The sequence below is a fragment of the Lynx canadensis genome, chromosome B4 (genome assembly GCF_007474595.2).
Source record: "Lynx canadensis isolate LIC74 chromosome B4, mLynCan4.pri.v2, whole genome shotgun sequence".
NCBI classification, from domain to species: Eukaryota; Metazoa; Chordata; class Mammalia; order Carnivora; family Felidae; genus Lynx; species Lynx canadensis.
Window position 1 is genome coordinate 11,978,760 of NC_044309.1, and position 23,142 is coordinate 12,001,901.

The 23,142-nt window shown below is 41.6% G+C and overlaps 1 protein-coding gene across 1 annotated transcript in view; it reads right to left on the bottom strand.

The window, feature by feature from the left end:
• Positions 1-7,718: 7,718 nt before the first annotated feature.
• Positions 7,719-23,142, bottom strand: part of CCDC3 (coiled-coil domain containing 3) — a 118,400-nt gene continuing 102,976 nt past the window's right edge. Inside the window, exon 3 of the mRNA XM_030321482.1 lies at positions 7,719-10,308. Within this exon, the coding sequence (XP_030177342.1) occupies positions 10,033-10,308 (276 nt within the window). The 3' untranslated portion in view covers positions 7,719-10,032. The remainder of the gene's footprint in view (positions 10,309-23,142) is intronic.

The window sequence follows — 23,142 nt, forward strand, 5'->3', positions numbered from 1 at the left end:
AGGACTCTATCTTCCAGATTACTGATCTATTTTTATCATCTAGTCTACTGTTGATTCCTTCTAGTTATTTTCATTTCTTTAATGTATTCTTCAGTGCTGATTGTTTTTTTCTTTCCAAATTGTCATTTAAATTCCAGTTGGTTAACATACAATGTAATAATAGTTTCCGGTGTAGAATTTAATGATTCAACACTTCCATACATCACCCTGTGCTTATCAGAACAAGTGTGCTCCTTAATTCCCATCATCTTTTTAACCCATCCCCCCCATGGGCCCACTCTCCCTCTGGTAACCATCAATTTATTCTCTGTAATCAAGAGTCTGTTTCGTTGTTTTCCTCTCCCCACCCCCATGTTACTTTTTTTTAATATATACTAAATATAATTTATTGTCAAATTGGTTTCCATACAACACCGAGTGTTCATCCCAACAGGTGCCCTCTTCAATACCCATCACCCACTTTCCCCTCTCCCCCATCAACCCTCAGTTTGTTCTCAGTATTTAAGAGTCTCTTATGGTTTGCCTCCCTCCCTGTCTGTAACTTTGGGGTTTTTTTCCCCATTCCCCTTCCCCATGATCTTCTGTTAAGCTTCTCAGGATCCACATATGAGTGAGAACATATGGTATCTGTCTTTCTCTGCCTGACTTATTTCACCTAGCATAATACCTTCCAGCTCCATCCATGTACGTTACAAATGGCCAGATTTCATTCTTTCTCATTGCCAAGTAGTATTCCATTGTACATATGAACCACATTTTTTTTTATCCATTCATCAGTTGATAGACATTTAGGCTCTTCCCATAATTTGGCTATTGTTGAAAGTGCTACTATAAACATTGGGATACAATTGCCCCTATGCATCAGCATTCCTGTATCTTTGGGTAAATTCCTAGCAGTGCTATTGCTAGGTCATAAGGTAGTTCTATTTTCAATTTTTTGAGGAACCTCCACTCTGTTTTCCAGAGTGGTTGCACCAGTGTGCATTCCCACCAACAGTGCAAGAGGGTTCCCATTTCTCCACATCCTCGCCAGCATCTATGGTCTCCTGATTTGTTCATTTTAGTCACTCTGACTGGCGTGAGGTGATATCTCAGTGTGGTTTTGATTTGTATTCCCCTGATGAGGAGTAACGTTGATCATCTTTTCATGTTTCTGTTGGCCACCTGGGTGTCTTCTTTAGACAAGTGTCTATTCTTGTCTTCTGCCCAAATTTACTGGATTGTTTTTCAGGTGTATTTTGGTGAGTTCCTTATAGATTTTGGATACTAGCCCTTTGTGCGATATGTCATTTGCAAATATCTTTTTCCATTCCCTTGGTTGCCTTTTAGTTTTGTTGATTGTTTCCTTTGCAGTGCAGAAGCTTCTTATCTTGATGAGGTCCCAATAGTTCATTTTTGCTTTTAATTCTCTTGCCTTTGGAGATGTGTCAAGTAATAAATTGCTGCAGCTGAGGTCAAAGACATTTTTTCCTGCTTTCTCTCTAGGGCTTTGATGGTTTCCTGTCTCACATTCAGGTCCTTCATCCATTTTGAGTTTATCTTTTTGAATGGTGTAAGAAACTGGTCTAGTTTCATTCTTCTGCATGTTGCTGTACAGTTCTCCCAGCACCATTTGTTGAAGAGACTGTCTTTTTTCCACTGGATATTCTTTCCTGGTTTGTCAAAGATTAGTTGGCCATATTTTTGTGGGTCCAAGTCTGGGTTCTCTATTCTATTCCATTGTTCTATGTGTCTGGTTTTGTGCCAATACCATACTGTCTTGGTGATTACAGCTTTGTAGTAGAGGATAAAGTCTGGGATTGTGATGCCTCCCGCTTTGGTCTTCTTCAAAATTACTTTGACTACTTGGGGTCTTTTGTGGTTCCATACAAATTTTAGGATTGCTTGTTCTAGCTTCGAGAAGAATGCTGGTGCAATTTTGATTGGGATTGCATTGAATGTGTAGATAGCTTCAGGTAGTATTGACATTTTAACAATATTTATTCTTCCAATCCATGAGCATGGAATGTTTTTCCATTTCTTTGTTTCTTCTTCAATTTCCTTTATAAGCTTTCTATAGTTTTCAGCATACAGATCTTTTGCATCTTTGGTTAGGTTTATTCCTAGGTATTTTATGCTTCTTGGTGCAATTGTGAATGGGATCAGTTTCTTCATTTCTTTTCCTGTTGCTTCATTATTGGTGTATAAGAATGCAACTGATTTCTGTACATTAGTTTTGTATCCTGAGACTTTGCTGAATTCGTGTATCAGTTCTAGCAGACTTTTGGTGGAGACTGCCGGGTTTTCCATGTAGAGTATCATGTCGTCTGCAAAAAATGAAAGCTTGACTTCATCCTTGCCAATTTTGATGCCTTTGGTTTCCTTTTGTTGTCTGATTGCTGATGCCAGGATTTCCAACACTATATTAAACAACAACGGTGAGAGTGGACTCCATGTCGTGTTCCTGATCTCAGGGGGAAAGCTCTCAGTTTTTCTCCATTGAGGATGATATTAGCTATGGGCTTTTCATAAATGGCTTTTATGATGTTTAAGTATGTTCCTTCTATCCCGACTTTCTCGAGGGTTTTTATTAAGAAAGGATGCTGTATTTTGTCAAATGCTTTTTATGCATCTATTGACAGGATCATATGGTTCTTTTTTCTAATGTAATTTATTGTCAAATTGGTTTCATACAACATCCAGTGTTCATCCCAACAGGTGCCCTCTTCAATGCCCATCACCCACTTTCCCCTCTCCCCCACCCCCCATCAACCCTCAGTTTGTTCTCAGTATTTGTCTCTTATGATTTGCCTCCCTCCCTCTCTGTAGCTTTGGGTTTTTTTCCCCCATTCCCCTCCCCCCTGGTCTTCTGTTGAGTTTCTCAGGATCCACATATGAGTGAAAACATATGGTTTCTTTTCTTTTATTAATGTGATGTATCACATTGATTTGCGAATGTTGAACCAGCCCAGCAGCCCAGGAATGAATCCCACTTGATCATGGTGAATAATTCTTTTTATATTCTGTTGAATTTGATTTGCTAGTATCTTGTTGAGAATTTTTGCATCCATATTCATCAGGGATATTGGTCTGTAGTTCCGTTTTTTTGCTGGGTCTCTGTCTGGTTTGGGAATCAAAGTCATGCTGGCTTCATAGAATGAGTCTGGAAGTTTTCCTTCCCTTTCTGTTTTTTGGAACAGCTTGAGAGGGTAGGTATTACCTCTGCTTTAACTGTCTGGTAGAATTCCCCAGGGAAGCCACCTGGTCTAGGACTCTTATTTGTTGGGAAATTTTTGATAACTGATTCAAGTTCTTCACTAGTTATGGGTCTGTTCACATTTTCTATTTCTTCCTGTTTGAGTTTTGGAAGCATGTGGGAGTTTAGGAATTTTTCCATTTCTTCCAGGTTGTCCATTTTGTTGGCATATAATTTTTCATAGTATTCCCTGATAATTGCTTGTATTTCTGAGGGATTGGTTGTAATAATTCCATTTTCATTTGTGATTTTTATCTACTTGGGTCTGTTTTTTTTTTTTGAGAAGTTTGTTTTGCTTCTTAAATTCCCCATATGAGTGAAAGCATATGGTATTTGTCTTTCTCTGACATATTTCATTTAGCATAATATTCTTTAGCTCCATCCACAACATTGCAAATGTCAGTATTTCATCTTTTATGGTTTGGTAATATTCCTGTGTGTGTGTGTGTGTGTGTGTGTGTGTGTGTATCCACACACACCATATATATATATACACAAGTATATATACTATATATATCCCCCACATATATACAAATACCCCACCCCCCAACACACTACATCTTCTTTATCCATTAGTTGATGGACATTTGTGTTCTTTCCATAATTTGGCTATTGTAGATAATGTTGCTCTAAATACTAGGATGTATCCTGCAAATTAGTTTTTTTGTATCATTTGAATAAATACCTAGTGGTGCAATTGCTAGATCACAGGGTAGTTCTATTTTTAACTTTTTGAGGAAACTCCAGACTGTTTTTCCAGAGTTGCTGCACCAGTTTGCATTCCCATGATTGGTACTCTTTTTTCTCTTTGTTGAAATTTTTACTGTGTTCATCCATTCTTCTAAATACAGGAAGTAGCTTAATGACCCTTACTTTGAAGTCTTTATCAGGTAGATTGCTGATCTCTGTCTCATTTAGTTCTTTTCTGAGGTTCTATCTTGTTCTTTCATTTGGGATATTTTCTTATTTCCTCATTTTGCCTGAATCTCTGTTTCTATTTATTAGGTAGTTCAGCTAGTCTCCCCCTTGAAGGAGTCACCTAGTGTAGATGTCCTGTGGGACCCAGAAGCACAATATCCCCTGGCTACTAGAGCCAGGCAATGTACGGGTGTTTCCTGTGTGTGCTGCATGTACTCTCCTGTTGTGGGGCTGCAACTACTTCAGAATCACTGGTGGGGTGGGGTAATCCCAGGCCCAGGTGGCTGTCATGCCTGATTGCATCTGTTGTGGCACATTTTTGGGTGGGGATGGCCCCCAACTGTAGCTACTTTTGGAACTTTGGTGGAGGGAGCTGTCAACCTGTTGACTCTGAGGCCCAGCCGAGGTGCTTGGGTGTGTGGGGCTCTCAGCAGGGCATGCTTCCTGGCATTAACAGTCTAGGGAAAGGACTCCTAAATGGTGACCACCAGCACTGGGATCAGGATGGCAGAATTAGATAGCAAAGATGATTGCTGTCAATATCTCAGTCCCTGGTGTTAGGTCCTGCTCCCTCTTGTGTCTCTGGCAGCCATTTGAAGGTTAGTGACTCTCCTCTACCTATGGTCTACATACTCTTTGACCTAGTGTTTCTGCCCTGGTTTCTGGGTTGAGTGTGTGCACAGGCCCTTTAAAAGTGGCTTTTCCTTTCCCTACAGTTCTGTAGTTTTCCTGGACGTATTCCCCATTCATTTTCAAAGCCATGTGTTTTGGGGTCTCATCCCTCCTGTATGAGACCTAAGGGCTAAGGTGCATAAGGTGGAGCTTGAATTTTTTGTTCCTCAAGGAAAAGTTCTGTACCTTTGAGATTCTTCCCAACCATGGAACTCCAAGCCTGGGGTGTGTCCCCTCCCCCCGACCTTGGTGAGACCATCTGCCTCTTCTATCTCAGTGCTGTCCCTTGCTGTGGAGGTTCTGTTCATCCAGTTTCTCAGACCCCTTCAGAGGACATTCTTCCATATGTAGTTGTGGACTTATTGTGTCAGTGGAAGGATGTCAGAACAGGATCTTTTTCTATACTACCATCTTGAACTTCCTCCTCTGGGAAGCAATTTTTAAAGTAGCAAAATAGACCCCATTCAGGAAAAGACTAGTAGGTATTCTTTTCCTGCTCCCTCTGTGATTTTGATGTGACAGCTAGAGTTGAGTGTACCTGTGCCCAATAGTAACTGCCTTTGTTTGCTATAGCCTTGCAGGGCTTGTGGACACTAATCCTCTTGGCTTTCAGAGCTAGGTGTTTTGAGGGCTTGTCCCTCAGATGGGAGTCTTAGAAGTTGGGGTTGTAGATGTGGCATCCAAAGTCTTCTTTCAAAGAAAAGCTGGTATTCAGAGATTCTCTCCTGATTGTATGGCACTGTGCAGTGTGTAGGCACCACTTATGGTAAGAGTGTGCCTAAACCTTTTCTACTCACTTTGATATGGATGCATTTAGTTCCTCCAGTGTGTAAGACTTGCTCAGCTAATTTAAGGGTTTCTTTCAGATGGAATTGTTCCACGTGTCACTGTTCATTCAGTGTGTCTGTGGGAGGAGGGGAGTTCAGGAGCCTTCCATGTTGCCATCTTTAAAGTTGCCTCTAGGGGCACCTGGGTGGCGCAGTCAGTTAAGCGTCCGACTTCAGCCAGGTCACGATCTCGCGGTCCGTGAGTTCGAGCCCCGCGTCGGGCTCTGGGCTGATGGCTCAGAGCCTGGAGCCTGTTTCCAATTCTGTGTCTCCCTCTCTCTCTGCCCCTCCCCCGTTCATGCTCTGTCTCTCTCTGTCCCCAAAATAAATAAACGTTAAAAAAAAAAATTAAAGTTGCCTCTATATTTTCTAAACTGTGTTTCTGAGGGTTTTTATCCCCTTAGGCTGGGGAGAATTGAGCATCGCTTGATAATAGGAGGAGTCCCCAATGAGGGAAGTATTTACAATAAAAAGAAAACATTGGGGGGGAGCTGGGTTTTGAGAGGAGAAATATGAATTCAAGATAACAGAAATGGGCTTGACGCTGGATGTGGTCAATAGGGATGTGCCTTCCTTTGGGGTGAAAGGGAGGAGAGAAGGATGGCAGAACTACACGGTGTGAGTGATATTCAAGGAAATTGGGGAAACACATTTCTGATGTGCTGTGTTTTCTTGACAAATTTGGAGGAACAGCTTCTGATTGTGAGAAAAAGGGAGGTGGCTCAGAAAGGAACATGAAAAAGAACTGGAGACGGTGTATGGTGAATGGAAAGGAGGGTAGAATTTAATATAGAATCCCACCAAATGTGCTCTTATTTCTGACATGCATTGGTCGGGCCTTTGTGGTGACTATTAGAAACAAAAATTATTCTTGTGGTATCTATTGAGTGCTTGCAGTGTGTCAGGAGCCAAGCTAAGCATTTAAATGAAAATTTTTATTCAATCTTCTGAACAGCCTTTGAGGTAGTAGTGTTCATACTTGCTAACCTATAAAATCAGGATAATAGTGAAATCAAGATGGAGTTGAATCCTTGATTGGCTACCTATACTGACAGTGGTCACTGTGCAATTCACTTAATCTCTTGAAAGTCCAGATTCTTAAGAATGAGCAACAGGATCACTATTTTATAAAATTATTAGAGCTAGTAAATGAGATAATACAGGTAAAAAAGCTGAATACTCTGAGTACTTGATTTTTTACACCATTTTAGAACATGGACTGTTGCTGAATGAACAATTTGATTCAAAGTCATTGTGATCTGAGTTTGTGTTCTCTCTCCCCTAAGGGAGATGGGACTTTGCACCACAGAAGGGACATTCTCTGTTGTTTCTCTTACCAGGAAAAGGGTGACATAATCTGGTATAAAAAAAAAAAAAAAGCAGTATCAGTAGAAACAGTGGTCTGGAGTCCAACAAGGGCATTCACAAACAAACTTTGGAGACCTAAGGATCCACCCCACACTAGCTGTGGTTCACATGTTGCAGTAGTAACTCCTGGGTGTATAGTTGAAATATTCTAGATTGTGTCTGCCTCTCATTTATTTTGTGACTTTGGGGTTTGAGGAGGCCTATTTTTTCCAAAGTAGAACTAAACAGTGGTCTGCATCTCAGAAAGCTACAACAGGTTGGTTAAGCCTATACATTTTGGAGCAATTCTTGGATTCTTAGTGCATAAAAAATTTCTACTAGTACAATAAACAGTTGCAAGGGCCACAGTAGGATGACAAGGCAGCAGATAACTGGGGAGTTCCCTTTGGCAAGAGATTCAAATGTATTTTTGCAAACATTGATTAATGAAGCTACTTGTCCCCTAGGAGGAGCAGACCTGGATACCACTGCTTTTCTGCAGGTGTGTTGAGAGAAGGGAACCCTGGGAAAGAGGGGGGTGGGGGGGGGGGCAGGCCATATTCCCAGGAGAGCATCAAAGGCGATTTGAGCTCAGTCTCCTCTGTGCCCCAGGTGTTACTCATAGATGCTTCCCCAAAAGGATCTAAAGTACTTCTCCAGGCCAAAGCTGGAAATACTAAAATCTCCCTGACCCACAAGAAACACACATCGCCTTACCGTTGTGGCTGAAATACTGCTCATATTTATTAAAAAGGTAGAACATAATGCATCTGTAGGGATCCAGTTCCACAGTTCTCAAAACACTAGCTGTAAATCACCCTTAGGCTTGTCATTCCCTTGGGTGGAAGCAAAAGTGCTTTAATGAAATGGCCCCAGGAAGAATTAACCATTGTATCATGCTATGAAGAATACAGCTATAAAGGAGCAGCAGAAGCTTGGAAATGAAGCAAAAGCTGCCATTCCATCCAGTCCAGGGTGTAGACTTCTCCCCTTGAGCATCAGCTTGCCCCTCAAGTGAACCAAGTCCATCCTCCCAACTAGCTGCGAGAGCAAGAACTTGGTTTTCCTACAAGCAGTGGAAGGGACAGCTGACAGTATAATTGCCATTTCTAATGGAAAGGACAACATCATCAAGCACTGAAGTGTCTGGGGTGGTCTAGGGGGAGATTTCCTGATGAGGAACCTGCAGGTTCCATCTGGAACAGCACAGAAAGGAGACTTGTAGATTTGGAGGTCCATCAGAAGACCATCACAAGACGGCCACTCAGCTACCTTCTGAGGAACACAACTGGGACTAGATCAAATGCTACTAAAGTAAGGGCTCAGATGTTAGACCTAGTGGATACTCTTTTTACTTGCACTGTCTTTGAAGCTGTCTTTCCAAAGAGGGTGAAGAGTTCTGACTATGTACAAAACCGGATGCACTGACATGTGGACTCATGTGAAAACATTCCTCCCAGGATTGGACAGTCCAGGGAGGTGGAAAGTGCTTGGAATGCCTGGAACCATGTCTGATATTACTGGAACCACGTCCGGTATTTTCACTGTAGGCATCTCTGCCACAAGCATTTTCACTGCATAACACATTGGCCAGAAGGCAATGTGGCCATAAAAGATAAAATAACAAAAAATAAAAGAGGAGCCTTAAAAAGGACATAAGAAATAATTTTTTCATGTTACATCAAGAGAGGTATTAGTTTTCCAAATACTAGGATGCACATTTGTAACTAAGCTTTGTATCGTATGATGAAAGCCTTCTAGATAGATGTTGTAATGCTTTTCTAGCCGAGTTATTTCAACTCATGAATTACCATTTTGCATGATAGTATGGTATGCAATCTGACCTTACAGTCTTATTTCACACTTCTACTTAGTTTTGTTGCTGTATTTTCTATCAAGTCCATATATGTAGTTATCATGCACCATTTTAAGGCCACCATGTGTACTGGTCACTGTATAGCCCATTAGGAGGGCTAAGATTCATGCAATATAAAAATGGGAACTCTGTCAGTGGAGAAATTAAACCTAACTATCAACTAGTTATTTCATCTCTGACAGCAACGTTACCTTACAGCTAGTGTGTTATGTGGCAAAAATGTTTGCCGTGAAAATGCTTGTGGCAAGACTCTGTAGAACTGCCTGGATGGGAAACTTGACTCCATTAGGTAAGGAGGTGTCTTTGCAGAATGGAAGTTAATGGTGTACTGGGTCAACTCACCTCAAAATCAGAGCAGCTAGATGGAGTTCATGAGCGAGCCATGTTAGTGGTCAGACTCTTCCAGGTCAGGAACATGGTTTGCTAAAACATGGCCAGTCCATAAAGGCAATTCCCCTTTAGATTAAAGTGACCCATAGGTGTCCTCTTTAGCTCTGGGTAACTGGTGTTAGAAATCAGGTATAATTCATATTACTCGATTACCTGCTCCCCACCCCCACCCCCTGCCGCAACTCAGTACGCTACCTGTTAAGACCTCATATGAAGTCTTACAATGCCTCAGCTGTGAGCAAATGCTGGCGGGGTAGGGACACCATGCACAGGTTTATTTACAGGTATCCTTGGGTGCTTTGAAAGACTGCCATCCTCCTTTCAAAAATGTAGCAAATAAGACATCAGAAGGTTCCACGACTTGCTGCAGATGCCTCCTCAGAACTAATGGTGGTCCTGGAGCTCATACTGCTTCTCCTCTGAAATAAGGCTGAACCCCTGGGTTCTTGTGCAGCTAGAGATTCTAAAATGTTCTTTCCACAGTAAGTACACTTTCCAGGGTGGACAGGCCCTAGGCAAGCACGTGACACTCCAGGATCTTGCTCTGGACTGGCAAGCACCGGGCCTGGGAGCAAGACAGGGAGGGAAGGGAGCCCAGCAGCCAAGGAAATAAGCAAGACTTGCCCCTTTAAGCAACGACGCTCGACCAAATTCATATTTAGAATTCATCTACAAGAGTGCACAGACAAACCTGCTATCCCTTCACATTCCCTGGTAAGAGGCAGCATGCTCCAGCAGGGCCAGGCAAGGCCACTGCTCAGTCTCTGCTACCCCCGCAGGTAGGTGGCAGCGGGTGGCTCCTGCCCCAGGGCATTAATGTGTGGGACGGCACCTGCTGCAGCCGCTAACTTCTCACTGAGCTTCTGGTTCACTAGCTCCAGGTGGCGCCCATTCTTCCGGGCCTGCCTCAGCGACCTCTTGACCTTCTTCACCCGATCCCGAAGCTGCTTGTTCCGCTTCTCAAGGGTGGCCACCTTCTGCTGCAGTTTCTTGACATGGTCCTCCTCCTCAAACAGGGCCTTCTGCACTGACGAACACATGAGCTGGGAAAGCAAAGGCCATGGGAGAGGCAGGTGAGTTTCATTATAACCTCCCCAGGGCAATTTTCCTGGGTGCTGCCAAGTACCCAACAACACAGACCCTGACCTAGCCAACAGCCCCAACCCCAGGATGAGGACTACCTTCAAGGCCCCTTCTCCATCTCACCATGTGAACCCCGCCCTCATGGCAAATATAAAGCCCCTCTTTTGCTTTCGGTATTTGGGTACCTTCAACAATTTAATTTTTAAGCACAAGGGCATTTTTGTCTTTTTAAATGCTTACCAACGTGTATACTATTGATTTCCTGAGGGGGCTTGTGATCTTTCGCTTTTTGTGCTGATTCAGCAACTTTGTCTATTCAATTCTAACCTGGATTTAAAACATTTTCCAGTCAAGTTAATGTTTGAGGATCGTCCATAGAGGGCTTTCAGGGCATTTCTACTGAACGGGCGTTGTGTACAGTAAGCATCAGATACCCCCACTCTGGAAATTGTTCTGGTCATGGCAGAGACCATGAGAAAGAAAGAAACAGAGCACGAGCGAGGGAGGGGTAGAGAGAGAGGGAGACCCAGAATCTGAAGCAGGCTCCAGGCTCCAAGCTGTCAGCACAGAGCCCGACACGGGGCTCAAACTCACTAACCGTGAGATCATGACCTGAGCAGAAGTCAGAAGCTTAACCAACTGAGCCACCTAGGTGTAAAACTGAGTTTTTGTTTCTTACCTAAGCCACCCTGGTTCTTTTTTGTTTGTTTGTTTTCAACAGAAAAGATATTCTAAATTTTGTTACTCCAATCAAAAAAGAGCTGTAGTAAATCAACAAGTTAAAGATCAAAACCCCAGACACAAAAATACAAAAAGTGGGGCACCTGGTTGGCTCAGTCGGTAGAGCATGTGACTCTTGATCTTGGGATTGTGGGTTCAAGCCCCATGTAGATGTAGAGATTACTTTACAAAATAAAATCTTTAAAATACACAAAGAATATAAATAAGATTCATGCAAATTAGAGCTATAATGAATTGCTCTTTTTCAGATTGGTAAAATCAAAAAGTCAGTGTTTGCAGGAATAGGCACTTCTATACTATGAGTATAAAACTCTAGAAAAAGTGATTTGGCTATATGTACCAAAATGAAAACCGCATGTAGCCTGTGACCTAGTCATTTTGGAACTTCATCTCATAGAAATACTCCCCCATAAGAGACTCTTAAATAGAACACACCGAGGGTTGATGGGCGTGGGGAGGAGAGGGAAAGATGGGTGATGGGCATTGAGCAGGGGGGCGCTTGTTGGGATGAGCACTGGGTGTTGTACGTAAGTGATGGGGGACTCCACCCCCAAAACCAAGAGCACACTGTATGTTAGCTAACCTGACAATAAATTTTATTTAAAAAAAATACTCCCCCCTGGGGGCACCTGGGTGGCTCGTTTGGGCAACTGACTTCGGCTCAGGTCATCATCTTGCAATTTGTGGGTTGGAGCCCTGTGTCAGGCTCTGTGCTGACAGCTCGGAGCCTGGAGCCTACTTCGGATTCTGTGTCTGTCTCTCAATAATAAATAAACATTTAAAAATGAAAAAAAATACTCCCCCCTGTACAAACATATATACACAAACAAATAATACTGTCTGAAGACATCTCTCATTTTTGTTCCCTCATCCCACAACAAAAATTGACCATCCATCCCTAAGCAATAGTGCCTTTGAGAGAGCTATGGGATCCAGCATAATATGCCAAAGGACCCAGGAGAAGCATTGGCGACTCCATGTTATCAGGTAAGATGCAGAGAGACCTCATTCTTACCTAGGGACCCTGCCGTGATCCATGAGACAGTTCCAGCCTCTCTCACTCAGAGGATCTCAATATATTTCTCTAAGAATACCTAAGTAGGGCTGATAGGTATATGAAAAGGTGCTAGACAGCACGAATCATTAGAGAAACGAAAATCCAAACCACAATCAGATATCACCTCCTACCTATTAGAATGGTTATTATGAAAAAAACAAGAGACAGGGCACCAGTTCAAGACAGTGACATAAGAGGATCCTGAACTCCTTTCCTCCCATGGACACACTGAAGATACAGCCACCTAAAGAACACTTTCCTCTGAAAGACATCCACAAACTAGTTGAGTGACTCCAGAATATTATGGAAACAAGCAAAGATCCCACATTGAAATATGTACGAGAGGCTGACACACTTGTCATCAACCCCAACCCTAGTGCCACCCCCACAATTGGGAGGGAACTCACAGCTCTGAGCTTCTCCTTGAGGAGCAAAGTGTTTGAACTCCCTATCTGGCACTCAAACTTTTAAGATGTGTACCTGAGAGATGAGCCCCTGCAACAGGTAGCTTTGAAAGTCACCAGGGCTTGTGTCCATGATACTCACAGGCTATACAAAACTAAAACCATTCTTAAAGGCCTAATGGCTACCACCCTCCAGGGCCTAGTACAGAGGCAGCAGATTGAAAAGCACCCAATCCTTTTGTGTAAGAGGCATATTTGTTTATCTCAAAGTTTTGACCTAATAAGCAGGCTTCTAATTTCACACACAACAAAACGCCTACTGATAAGACTCTCCCAAGAGAGTGGAGGCCAGTGGGAGTCATCTTCACGTTCTCCCTCCGTCACCAGCGTCCCCAAGAAAGGAGTTGGTGTACACATCTGGCACCCTGGCTTTTGTGTCTGACACACAGGACATGTCCCTTGAGAGCATGGCATATGTTCAGGGGTTCATCATGACCACAACAACCAAAGAAACACTTCTTAACTGTCTATCACCACAGAGCTCAGCACAGAGTGAGCAGACAAAAATGCCCATCTCTCCCCTGAAAGAAATGTATCTATAAACTTTAAAAGTTGATACCGGAAGGTCTGGCTTCCAATTTGGCACGAATCCAGATGCTGACTGAGATCTGCCCCTTTGAGACACTAAAAGGTCTTGGCATAGCCTCCACCACTGGGAGCTACTAAGAATAAAGTAAGCTGCTTGGACAATCACAAATGCTGAGAGACAATCAAGAGCTAAGCCAGAGGAGAATAATATGGTTTATCTCCAACATGAGGCCATTCCTTCAAGACTGGGAGACTTGGTTATTTTATCTAATGCATAGAAACCAGTACAGAGATCAAATGAAGAAACGGAGTAATATGTTCCAAACAAAAGAACAAGATAAAACCCCAGAAAAAGACCTTAATGAGGGTAAGTGATTTACCTGACAATAAGTTCAAAGAACAGTGATAAAAGATGTCCACAGAGTTCCCAAGAATAATGCATGAACCAGGTGAGAATTTCAACAAAAAGAAAATATAAGTACGTACTTAATGGAAGTGACAGAGCTGAAGAATACAACACCTGAACAGAAAAATACTACAGAGGAGTTAAACAGCAGACTTGAAGAAACAGGAAAAGGATCCATGCACTCAAAGACAGGTCAGTGGAACTTATCCAATTAGAACAGCAAAAAGAGAAGAGATTGAAAAAGAGTGAAAATAGCTTAAGGGACTTACGGGACAACATCAAGCAAACCAACATTCACATTATGGGGTCCAAAAGAGGAAGAGAGAAAGAGGCAGAGAACGTACTTAAAGAATAATGGCTGAAAGCTTCCCTAACCTTTGGGAAGGCAACAGGTGTGCAACTGCAGGAAGCACAGAATATTAAATAAGATGAACCCAAAGAGATTAGCACTGAGATACATTAAAATTAAAGCATCAAATTTAAAGACAAGGAGGAAATCTTAAAAACAGCAAAAATAACAAAAAAATTACTATGTATAATGGACTCCCCCAAACACAGGACTATCAGCAGATTTTCAGCAGAAGTTTTGCAAGCCCATAGAAACTTGCATGGTATATTTGCTGTGCTTTACAAATACTGCATTTTCTACCAGTTGAAGATTTGTGGCAATTTGTTGTATAAGTCTATTGGTGCCATTTTCCCAACATTTGTTCACTTTGTGTCTCTGTGTCACATTTTGGTAATTCTTGAAATACTTTAAACTTTTTCATTATTATATGCCATGGTGATCAATGATCTCTGATGTTACTCTTGTTCTGGGGTGCCATCAACCACATAAGAAGGTGAACTTTGTGTGTTCTGATAGTTCCACTAACTAGCCATTCCCATTCTCTTTCCCTCACTTTGGGCCTCCCTATTCCAAGACACAACAATAGAGAAATTAGGCCAATTTATAACCCTACAGTGGCCTCTAAGTGTTCAAGAGATATGTAAACATATCTCTCAGTTTATATCAAAAGCTAGACATAATTAAGCTTAGTGAGGAAGGAGTGGCAAAATCTGAGACAAGCCTCAAGCCAAACCTCTTACACCAGTTAACTGAGTTGTGAATGCAAAGTAAAATTTCTTGAAGGAAATTAAAGGTGCTAATCCAGTGGATACACAAATGATAAGAAAGCTAAACAGCCTTATGGCTGATGAGGAGAAAGTTTTAGTGGTCTGGAGACAGGATCAAACCAGCTATAAGATCACAGAAAGGTCCTAACTCTCTTTAATTCTTTGAAGGCTGAGAGAGGTGAGGAAGCTACAGAAGAAAAGTGTGAAGCTAGCAGAGGTTGGTTCTTCAGGTTTAAGGAAGACACCATCTCCATAACATCAAAGCACAAGGTGAAGCAGCACGTTCGGATGTAGAAGCTGCAGCAAGTTATCCAGAATATCTACCTAAAATAATTAATGAAGGCAGCCACACTAAAAGATTTTCAATGTAGATGAAACAGCACTCTATTGGAAGAAGATGCCATCTAGGACTTTCATAGCTAAGGAGAAGTTAATACCTGGCTTCAAAACTTCAAAGGACTGGGGAGCCTGGGTGGCGCAGTCGGTTAAGCGTCCGACTTCAGCCAGGTCACGATCTCGCAGTCTGTGAGTTCGAGCCCCGCGTCGGGCTGATGGCTCAGAGCCTGGAGCCTGTTTCCGATTCTGTGTCTCCCTCTCTCTCTGCCCCTCCCCCGTTCATGCTCTGTCTCTCTCTGTCCCAAAAATAAATAAACGTTGAAAAAAAAATTTAAAAAAAAAAAAACAACAAAAAACAAAAAACTTCAAAGGACTGACTGATTCTTTTGCTAAAGGCTAATGAAGCTGGTGACCTTAAGTTGAAGCCAATGCTTATTTACCATTCTGAAAATCTTAGGGCCCTCAGGCATTATGCTACACCTACTGTGTTTTATAAATAGAACTAAAAAGCAGGGTGAACACACATTTATTTACAACATGGTTTACTGAATATTTTAAGCCCAGTGTTGAGACCTGCTCAACAGGTCTTTAAATTTCTTTAAAAATACTATTGCTCATTGACAATGCAACTGGTCACCCCATAGCTCTGATGTAGATGTACAATGAGATTAATGTTTTCATGCCTGCTAACACAAGAGCCATTCTGCGCCCATGGATCAAGGAATCATTTTTTTTTGAAAGTTTTACTTATTTGAGAGAGAGAGAGCACGTGCAAAGAAGGAGCAGAGAGGGACAGAATCCCAAGCAGGGATACTGCTGTTGACAGCACAGAGCCCAATGAGGGGCTCCATCTCATGAACCGCAAAATCATGACCTGAGCTGAAATCGAGAGTCAGATGCTTAGCCAACTGAACCACCCAGGTGCCTCTCAAGAAGGCACTTTATATTTCAATCTAATTGCTAAAAATACACTTTATAAAGATTTAGCTGCCACAGATAGCGATTCCTCCAATGAATCTGGGTAAAATAAATGGAAAACCTTCTGGAAAGGATTCACTATTCTGAATTTTTTTTTTAACATTTATTCATTTTTGAGAGACAGAGTATGAGTCAGGGAGGGGTGTAGGGAGAGGGAGACAGAATCTGAAGCAGGGTCCAGGCTCTGGGCTGCCAGCACAGAGCCCAAAACAGGGCTTGAACTCACAGACTGCAAGATCATGACCTGAGCTGAAGTTGGATGCTTAACCAACTGAGCCATCCAAGTGCCCCAGGATTCACTATTCTAGATGCCATTAAGCACATTCATGATTCATGGGAAGAGGTTAAAACATCAACATAAACAGAAGTTTGGAAAAAGTCGATTCCAACCCTCATGGATGATTTTAAGGGTTCAAAACTTCAGTGGAGGAAGCAACTGCAGATGAGGTGGAAATAGAAAGAAAACCAGAATTAGAAGTGGACCCTGAAGATGGGACTGAATTGCTGCAATCTCATGATAAAACTTGGATCAGGAGTTGCTTCTTATGGGTGAGCAAGGAAAGTGGCTTTTTGAGATGGAATCTAATCCTGGTGAAGATGCTGTGAAGATTGCTGAAATGACAATAAAGGATTTAGAATGCGACATAAATTTAGTTGAGAAAGCAGCTGAGCAGGATTTGAGAGGATTGACTCCAATTTTGAAAAGGAAGTTCTACTACTGGGAAAATACTATCAAGCAACATCATATGCTACAGAGAAATCCTTCATGAAAAGAAGTCAATCATTATGGCAAACTTCATTGTTGTCTTAACGGAATTTTGCCAGTTACCTCTACCTTTTGTAGCCACTCTCCTAATCAGTCAGCAGCCATCAATGATTACTACTCACTGAAAGCTAAGAAGATGCTTAGTAATTTTTAGCAAAGTGTTTTACAATTAATGTATACTCATTGTTTTTAAGATATAATACTACTGTGCACTTAACAGACCACAGTACAATGTAAACATAACTTTTATTTGCACTAGAAAACCAAATGCTTCATTTTACTTGCTTTATTGAAATATTCACCTTATTTTGGTGGTCTGGAACAGAGCCCACAATATCCCAGAGGTATGCCTATAGATACAAAGAGAAGAAAAAAAACCCTGCCAACCAAGAATACCCTACCTAGCAAAACTGTCCTTTAGAATTGAAACAGAGAGTCTTCCAGACAAGTAAAAGAAGAGTTCATCACTACTAGACCCACCTTTCAAGCAATATTAAAGACTGTTCTTCAAGGTGAAAGGGTAACAATATATGAAAATCATATCATCACATCAAATAAGAGAGCAAGAGAAAAAGAAAGGAATGGAGGAATTATAAACAACCAGCAAACAATGAACAAAATGGCAATTCATACATATAATGGTCCACATGTTCCAGTCAAAAGACAAAGAGTGGTTTCATGGATAAAATACATGACCCATCTATATGGTGCCTACAAAAGAGTCACTTCTGCTTTAAGAACACACAGACTGAGGGTGAAAAGATGGAAAGATACCTATGCAAATGGAAATTAAAGGAAATCTGGGGTAACCACACTGTTATTAGAAAGAATAGAGTTTAGGGTAAATGCTGTAATAAACACAGATAAAGGAATCAATTCATCAAAAGGATATAACATTTGCAAATATTTACTTACCCTATACAGGAGCACCTAAATATACAGAGGAAATATTAACATACCTAAAGGCCAAAATACACAGTAATACAATAATGGGGGACTTTACAATCCCCCCATCAAAAATGAATAGATTATGCAGGGGAAACAATAAGGAAAATTCTACTTAAAGTACATGTGAAACCAGATAGACCTAACAGATATATACAGACCATTTCATGCAGAAACAGAACATAAATTCTTCTGAAATGCTCATCGAACATTCTCCCTGATCAATCCTATATTTGGCATCACATCATACATCTTAATAAATTAAAAGACTGAAACCCAAATATCAAGCTGCTTTTCAAACCAAAATAGCATTAATTATAAGAAAATTGGAAAATTCACAAATATGTGAGATTAAACATACTCCTGACCCATAGGTCAAAAAAGTAATCAAAACCAAAACACAACACCAGGGGCCCCTGGGTGGCTCAGTTGGTTACGAGTCAGACTTCAGCTCAGGTCATGATCTCACAGTTCCTGAGTTTCGGCCCCACCTCAGGCTCTGTGTTGACAGCTCTGAGCCTGCTTTGGATTCTGTGTCTCCCTCGCTCTCTGCCCCTCCCCCGCTCGTGCTGTCTCTCAAAAATTAATAAACATTGAAAACAACAACATACCAAAACTTACAGTAAAAAGTTTCTGTATTTACAGAAATACAGTAAAATCTGAGAAACAAGAAATCTCAGATAAACAACCTAACTTTACATCTCCAGAATCTAGGAAAGGAAAAAAATACAAAGTCTAAAGATCGGACCAGAAATAAATGAAATAGAGAATAAAAAGGCAACAAAAAAGATTAGTGAAACTAAGAAGTGATTTTCTGAAAAGATAAGCAGAATATGCTAGAAATCAAAGAGATATTACAACCATTACCACAGAAATACAAAGGTTTTTAAGAGACTACTGCGAGCAATTATTTACTAAAATTGGACACTGGGAAGAAATGGATAAATTACTAGAAACATACAACCTACCAAGATGAATTTATGAAGGAATAGAAAAAAAAAATTTACTAGTAAGTACATTAAATCTGTGATCCATACTCAAAACACCTGCCAAAAAAAGTCCAGAACTAGATAGTTCAATGGTGAATTCTACCATCAAAAAAATTTTTTTTAATGTTCATTTATTTCTGAGAGAGACAGAGGGGCAGGGAGGGGCAGAGAGAGAGGGAGGCACAGAATCTGAAGCACACTCCAGGCTCTGAGCTGTCAGCAGAGTCTGATGCAGGGCTCAACCCATGAACCGCGAGATCATGATCTGAGCTGAAGTTGGACACTTAACCAACTAAGCCACCCCGGCACCCCTCTACCAAACATTTAAGGAAATATCAATACCACTCCATGTGCAAAACTTCCAAACTCATTTTATAAGGCCAGTAATTAACTTGACACCAAAATCTGACAAGAACACTACAGAAAACAAATTATTAGCAAATGAAATTCAGTAATACATTCATAAGAGCATACACCACAATTAAATAGGATTTATTCCAAGGATGCAAGTGTGGCTCAACATCTGTAATTCCATCAATGTGATGTATCGCATTAATAAAATGAAGGGTAAAAACCATACGATCATCTCAATCAATGCAGAACAATCAGTTGACAAAATTTAACATCACTTCATGATAAAAACGCTCAGAGTGTTATAAAGGGAACGTACCTCAACACAATAAAGGCCATATATGAAAAGCCCACAGCTAAAATCATACTCAGCGGTGAAATGCTAAATCAAGAACAAAATAGGGATTCCCAGTCTCACCACTTTTAAGTCCTAGCTACAGCAATTAAGCCAAAAAAAAAAAAAAAAAAGGCATTCAAATTGGAATAGAAGTAAAGCTGTCACTAGTTGCGGTTGACAGGATATTACATATAGAAAACCCTAAAATTCCACAAAAAAACTATTAGGATACACAAGTTCAGCAAAATTGCAGGAGACAAAAATATATAAAAATCAGCTGTGTATACACTGTTATTAGTGTATACACTTATAACTACCAGAAATAGAAATTTCAAAACCCATTTACAACTGCATCAAAAGGTATACGAAACCTAGGAATAAATTTAACCAAAGAGGTTAAAGACCTATACACTGAAAACTTTAAGATTCAATTCAATCCCTATCTAAATTCCAATGGAATTTTCCACAGGAAAAGAATAACCATAAAGTTTTTATGTAACCACAAAAGACCCTGAATAACCAAAGCAATTTTGAGCAACAAAGATGAGACAACACACTTCCTAATTTCAAACTATATCACAAAGCTATCGTAATCAAATAGTATGATACTGGCACAAAAACAGATACATAGATCAACAGAACAGAGTCCAGAACCAAACCTGTGCACACATAATCAATTAGTTTACAACAAGGGAGGCAAGAATATATGAGGGAGAAAACACAGTTTCTTCAATAAAGGGTGCTGGGAAAACTAGACCCTTATCTTACACTGTACACAAAAATTAATTCAAAATGAATTAAAGACTTAAATGCAAGACCTGAAAATATTAAATTCCTAAAAGAACACATAAAGGATAAGCTCCTAGACATCAGTCTTGGAAATGAATTTTTGGATTTCATGCCAAAACAAAAAAGCAACAAAACCAAAAGTAAACAAGTGAGGCTCCATCAAACTAAAAAGCTTCTGCACAGCAAAGGAACCTTGAACAAAATGAAAAAAACAACCAGGGATAAACTGGGAAGATGGTGGAGGATCCTGACCTCAACCTGTCCCACAGACATAATGAGACAACAACTACATGTATCGCAACTCTCCCTGAAACAACCCAAAGACTGGTAGAGCAGGTCCTTCCACAGCTAGGGGTAGAGATAAGGCCCCACTGAAAGGGGTAATAAGGGGGAGAAATGTAGTCAGGAACCAAACCCTCTGACACAACCAATCACAAAAGTGAGGGATATCACAAATATAGAAAAGAGAGGGGATCAGACCCCACACAGGGCACCACCCCCTGCCCTAGGGACTCACACTAGGAAACAAGTCCCCGTAATGCCTGGCATCGAAAATCTGTGGTTCTTAATTCCAGAAGACCCTAAGAGTGATAGGAAATGAAGTTTCCACCCTTAAAGACCCAGCATTCCAAATAACTCTGTCCAAACATAGTTTGAAAAGCACCTCGGACACATGTGAAAGAGATCTGTTGACTAATTTTAAGACAAGTGCCAGAAAGGCAGCAATCTGCAAGAGACTTCTCTAAGAACAAAAGTGCTGACAGGTAACATCTTTCTTGCCCTCTCCCAGACTAGACAATACTTAGAGTATTAGCAATGGATGTCACATCTACCTTGCTAGCAGAGCATACCCCACCCTGGCAGGCAGTTCTCAAAAGTGACTCCCACCACACCACACCCAGCAAGCAGGCCCAGGATGGGACTGACACCTCTCAGAAGTGACTCCTACCCTGGGGTAGGAGGTAGCTAACCCCACACACCAGTACACCCACTGCTCCTGCAGCCAAGGCTTTCATTGGCTGTCCAGGGAGAAAGCGCTACTCATCAGCACACCAGAGTAGTCCTAGTAGTAAGTGCAGACACCCAGGCTGAGTGCCAACCCTGCCTACCTGCCAGCCCAACCTCTAAATTGGTCACATATGGAGCGAGATCTATACACCAGTGTGCCCATGGCATGTAAAGTGCGTCATTGCAGCCAGCTGAGCTGAGGGCCACGTCCACTTACCAGCATGCTCACATCAGTCATGGTTCAGCCACAAGAAGGCATACACAGCCCACACAGAGGACAACCCTGGAGCACCTGGTTCTAGTGACCAGAGGGGATTAAACTACAGGGAACTACAGGATCCCATCTACATAAAGCCACTACTTTCAAAACTTGGAGATGTAGTTGGTCTACCTAATACATAGAAACAAGCAGAGCGAGTTAGACAAAATGAGGAGACAGAGGCATGTATCTCGAATAAAAAAAAAAAAGACAAAAGCACAGTAAAAGAGATAAATGAAACAGATAAGCATTATAGTTGACAAAGAGTTCAAAGTGATGGTCATAAAGGTAGTGGACTTGAAGGAAAAATAAACTCAGTGAGAACTTCAACAAAGAGACAAAAATATATAAAGGTAGTTGAAGAATACACTAACTGAAATGAAAAATACACTAGAGGGAATCAACAAAAGATTACAGGATGCAGAAAAATGGATTAACTAGCTGGAAGACAGAGTAATGGAAAGTAACCACGCTGAGCAGCCAAACGATAAAAGTATATTAAAGAAGAGGTGAAGATGGCAGCAGAGTAAGAGGACCCCTAAGGTCACCTCGTCCCACAAATAGAACTAGGTAATTATCAAATCATCCTAAATATCCCAGAAATCAACCTGAAGATGGTCAGAACAAACTCCACAAGTAAAGGTTGAAGAGACTACATTGAAGAAGGTATAAAGTGTGGAGACATGGTTTGGGAGAGAAACATCATGCTCAGTGAGGTCATGGAGAAGGATGAAAGACAGACGGGTGTCTGGGAATACCCAGAAAGACAGGGGAATGCACAGGGGGAATGAATCCCTATAGCAATTAGCTTAAAAAGTAAGAGAGGACAAATTTCATGACTTTTGGCAATCAGTGGGGCTTAAAGCCTGAAGTTAAAGGTCAGTGGGCTTGGCTTGGAGAGAGCCCAGAGGGCAATGGGACTGCTCTTGGAAAGAAGGCAGGGCAGAAAGCCCATGACATACAGCATGGAAATAGTGATCCAAAGAGTGCCTGGGGCACACAGTGGGGAGGTTATTTGTTCATCTCAGAGCATGTCCCAGAGAGACAGTGTTCATGGAGAGACCCCTTCAGGCACAGAGGAACTGGCAGGTGCCATTTCCCTCCCCCACCCTTTTGCATAACCACAGGATCACCTGCAGGGACCAGTGCAGAGCAGACACTGGCTACCTAACTTGTTTACACCAAGGCCTCTGTCCTCCTCACTCTGGTAGAAGTGCCCTTCCCAGTCATGATTGATTTAGTCCCATCGTGGCAATCCCCATTCCCCAGAAGACCAGTCCAAAGCCTTACCCACACTGCCTCACCTGACCCAGGAGTTTTGCAGAGCCTCTGTTCTGACAGTGGTGATGATAGGTCTCATTTCACAAGCCCACCAGAACACACCTAGTTTACATTCAGGTCAGGGGCCAAACACTCCCCACAACAGGCAAAGAGACCCTCTGCAGAGGACTGGCCTGAAAGATAAAAGGGCCAGGGCTAAACAGCAGAGTGGAGACAGCACACATTGAAGACACTCCCTGAAGTTCCACGCCCTGGGGAACAGAGAACATTACATGGTAGGGCCTATAGGACTTCTTCTTCATAAAGCAATTACCCTCAGGAAGAGTAAACAGCTGACTTTCCTAACAAAGAAGCAGGCACAGAGACTTAGACAAAATGAGAAGACAGAGGAAGCTGTCCCAAATGAAAGAACAGGACAAGGCCATAGCCAGAGACCTAAGTGA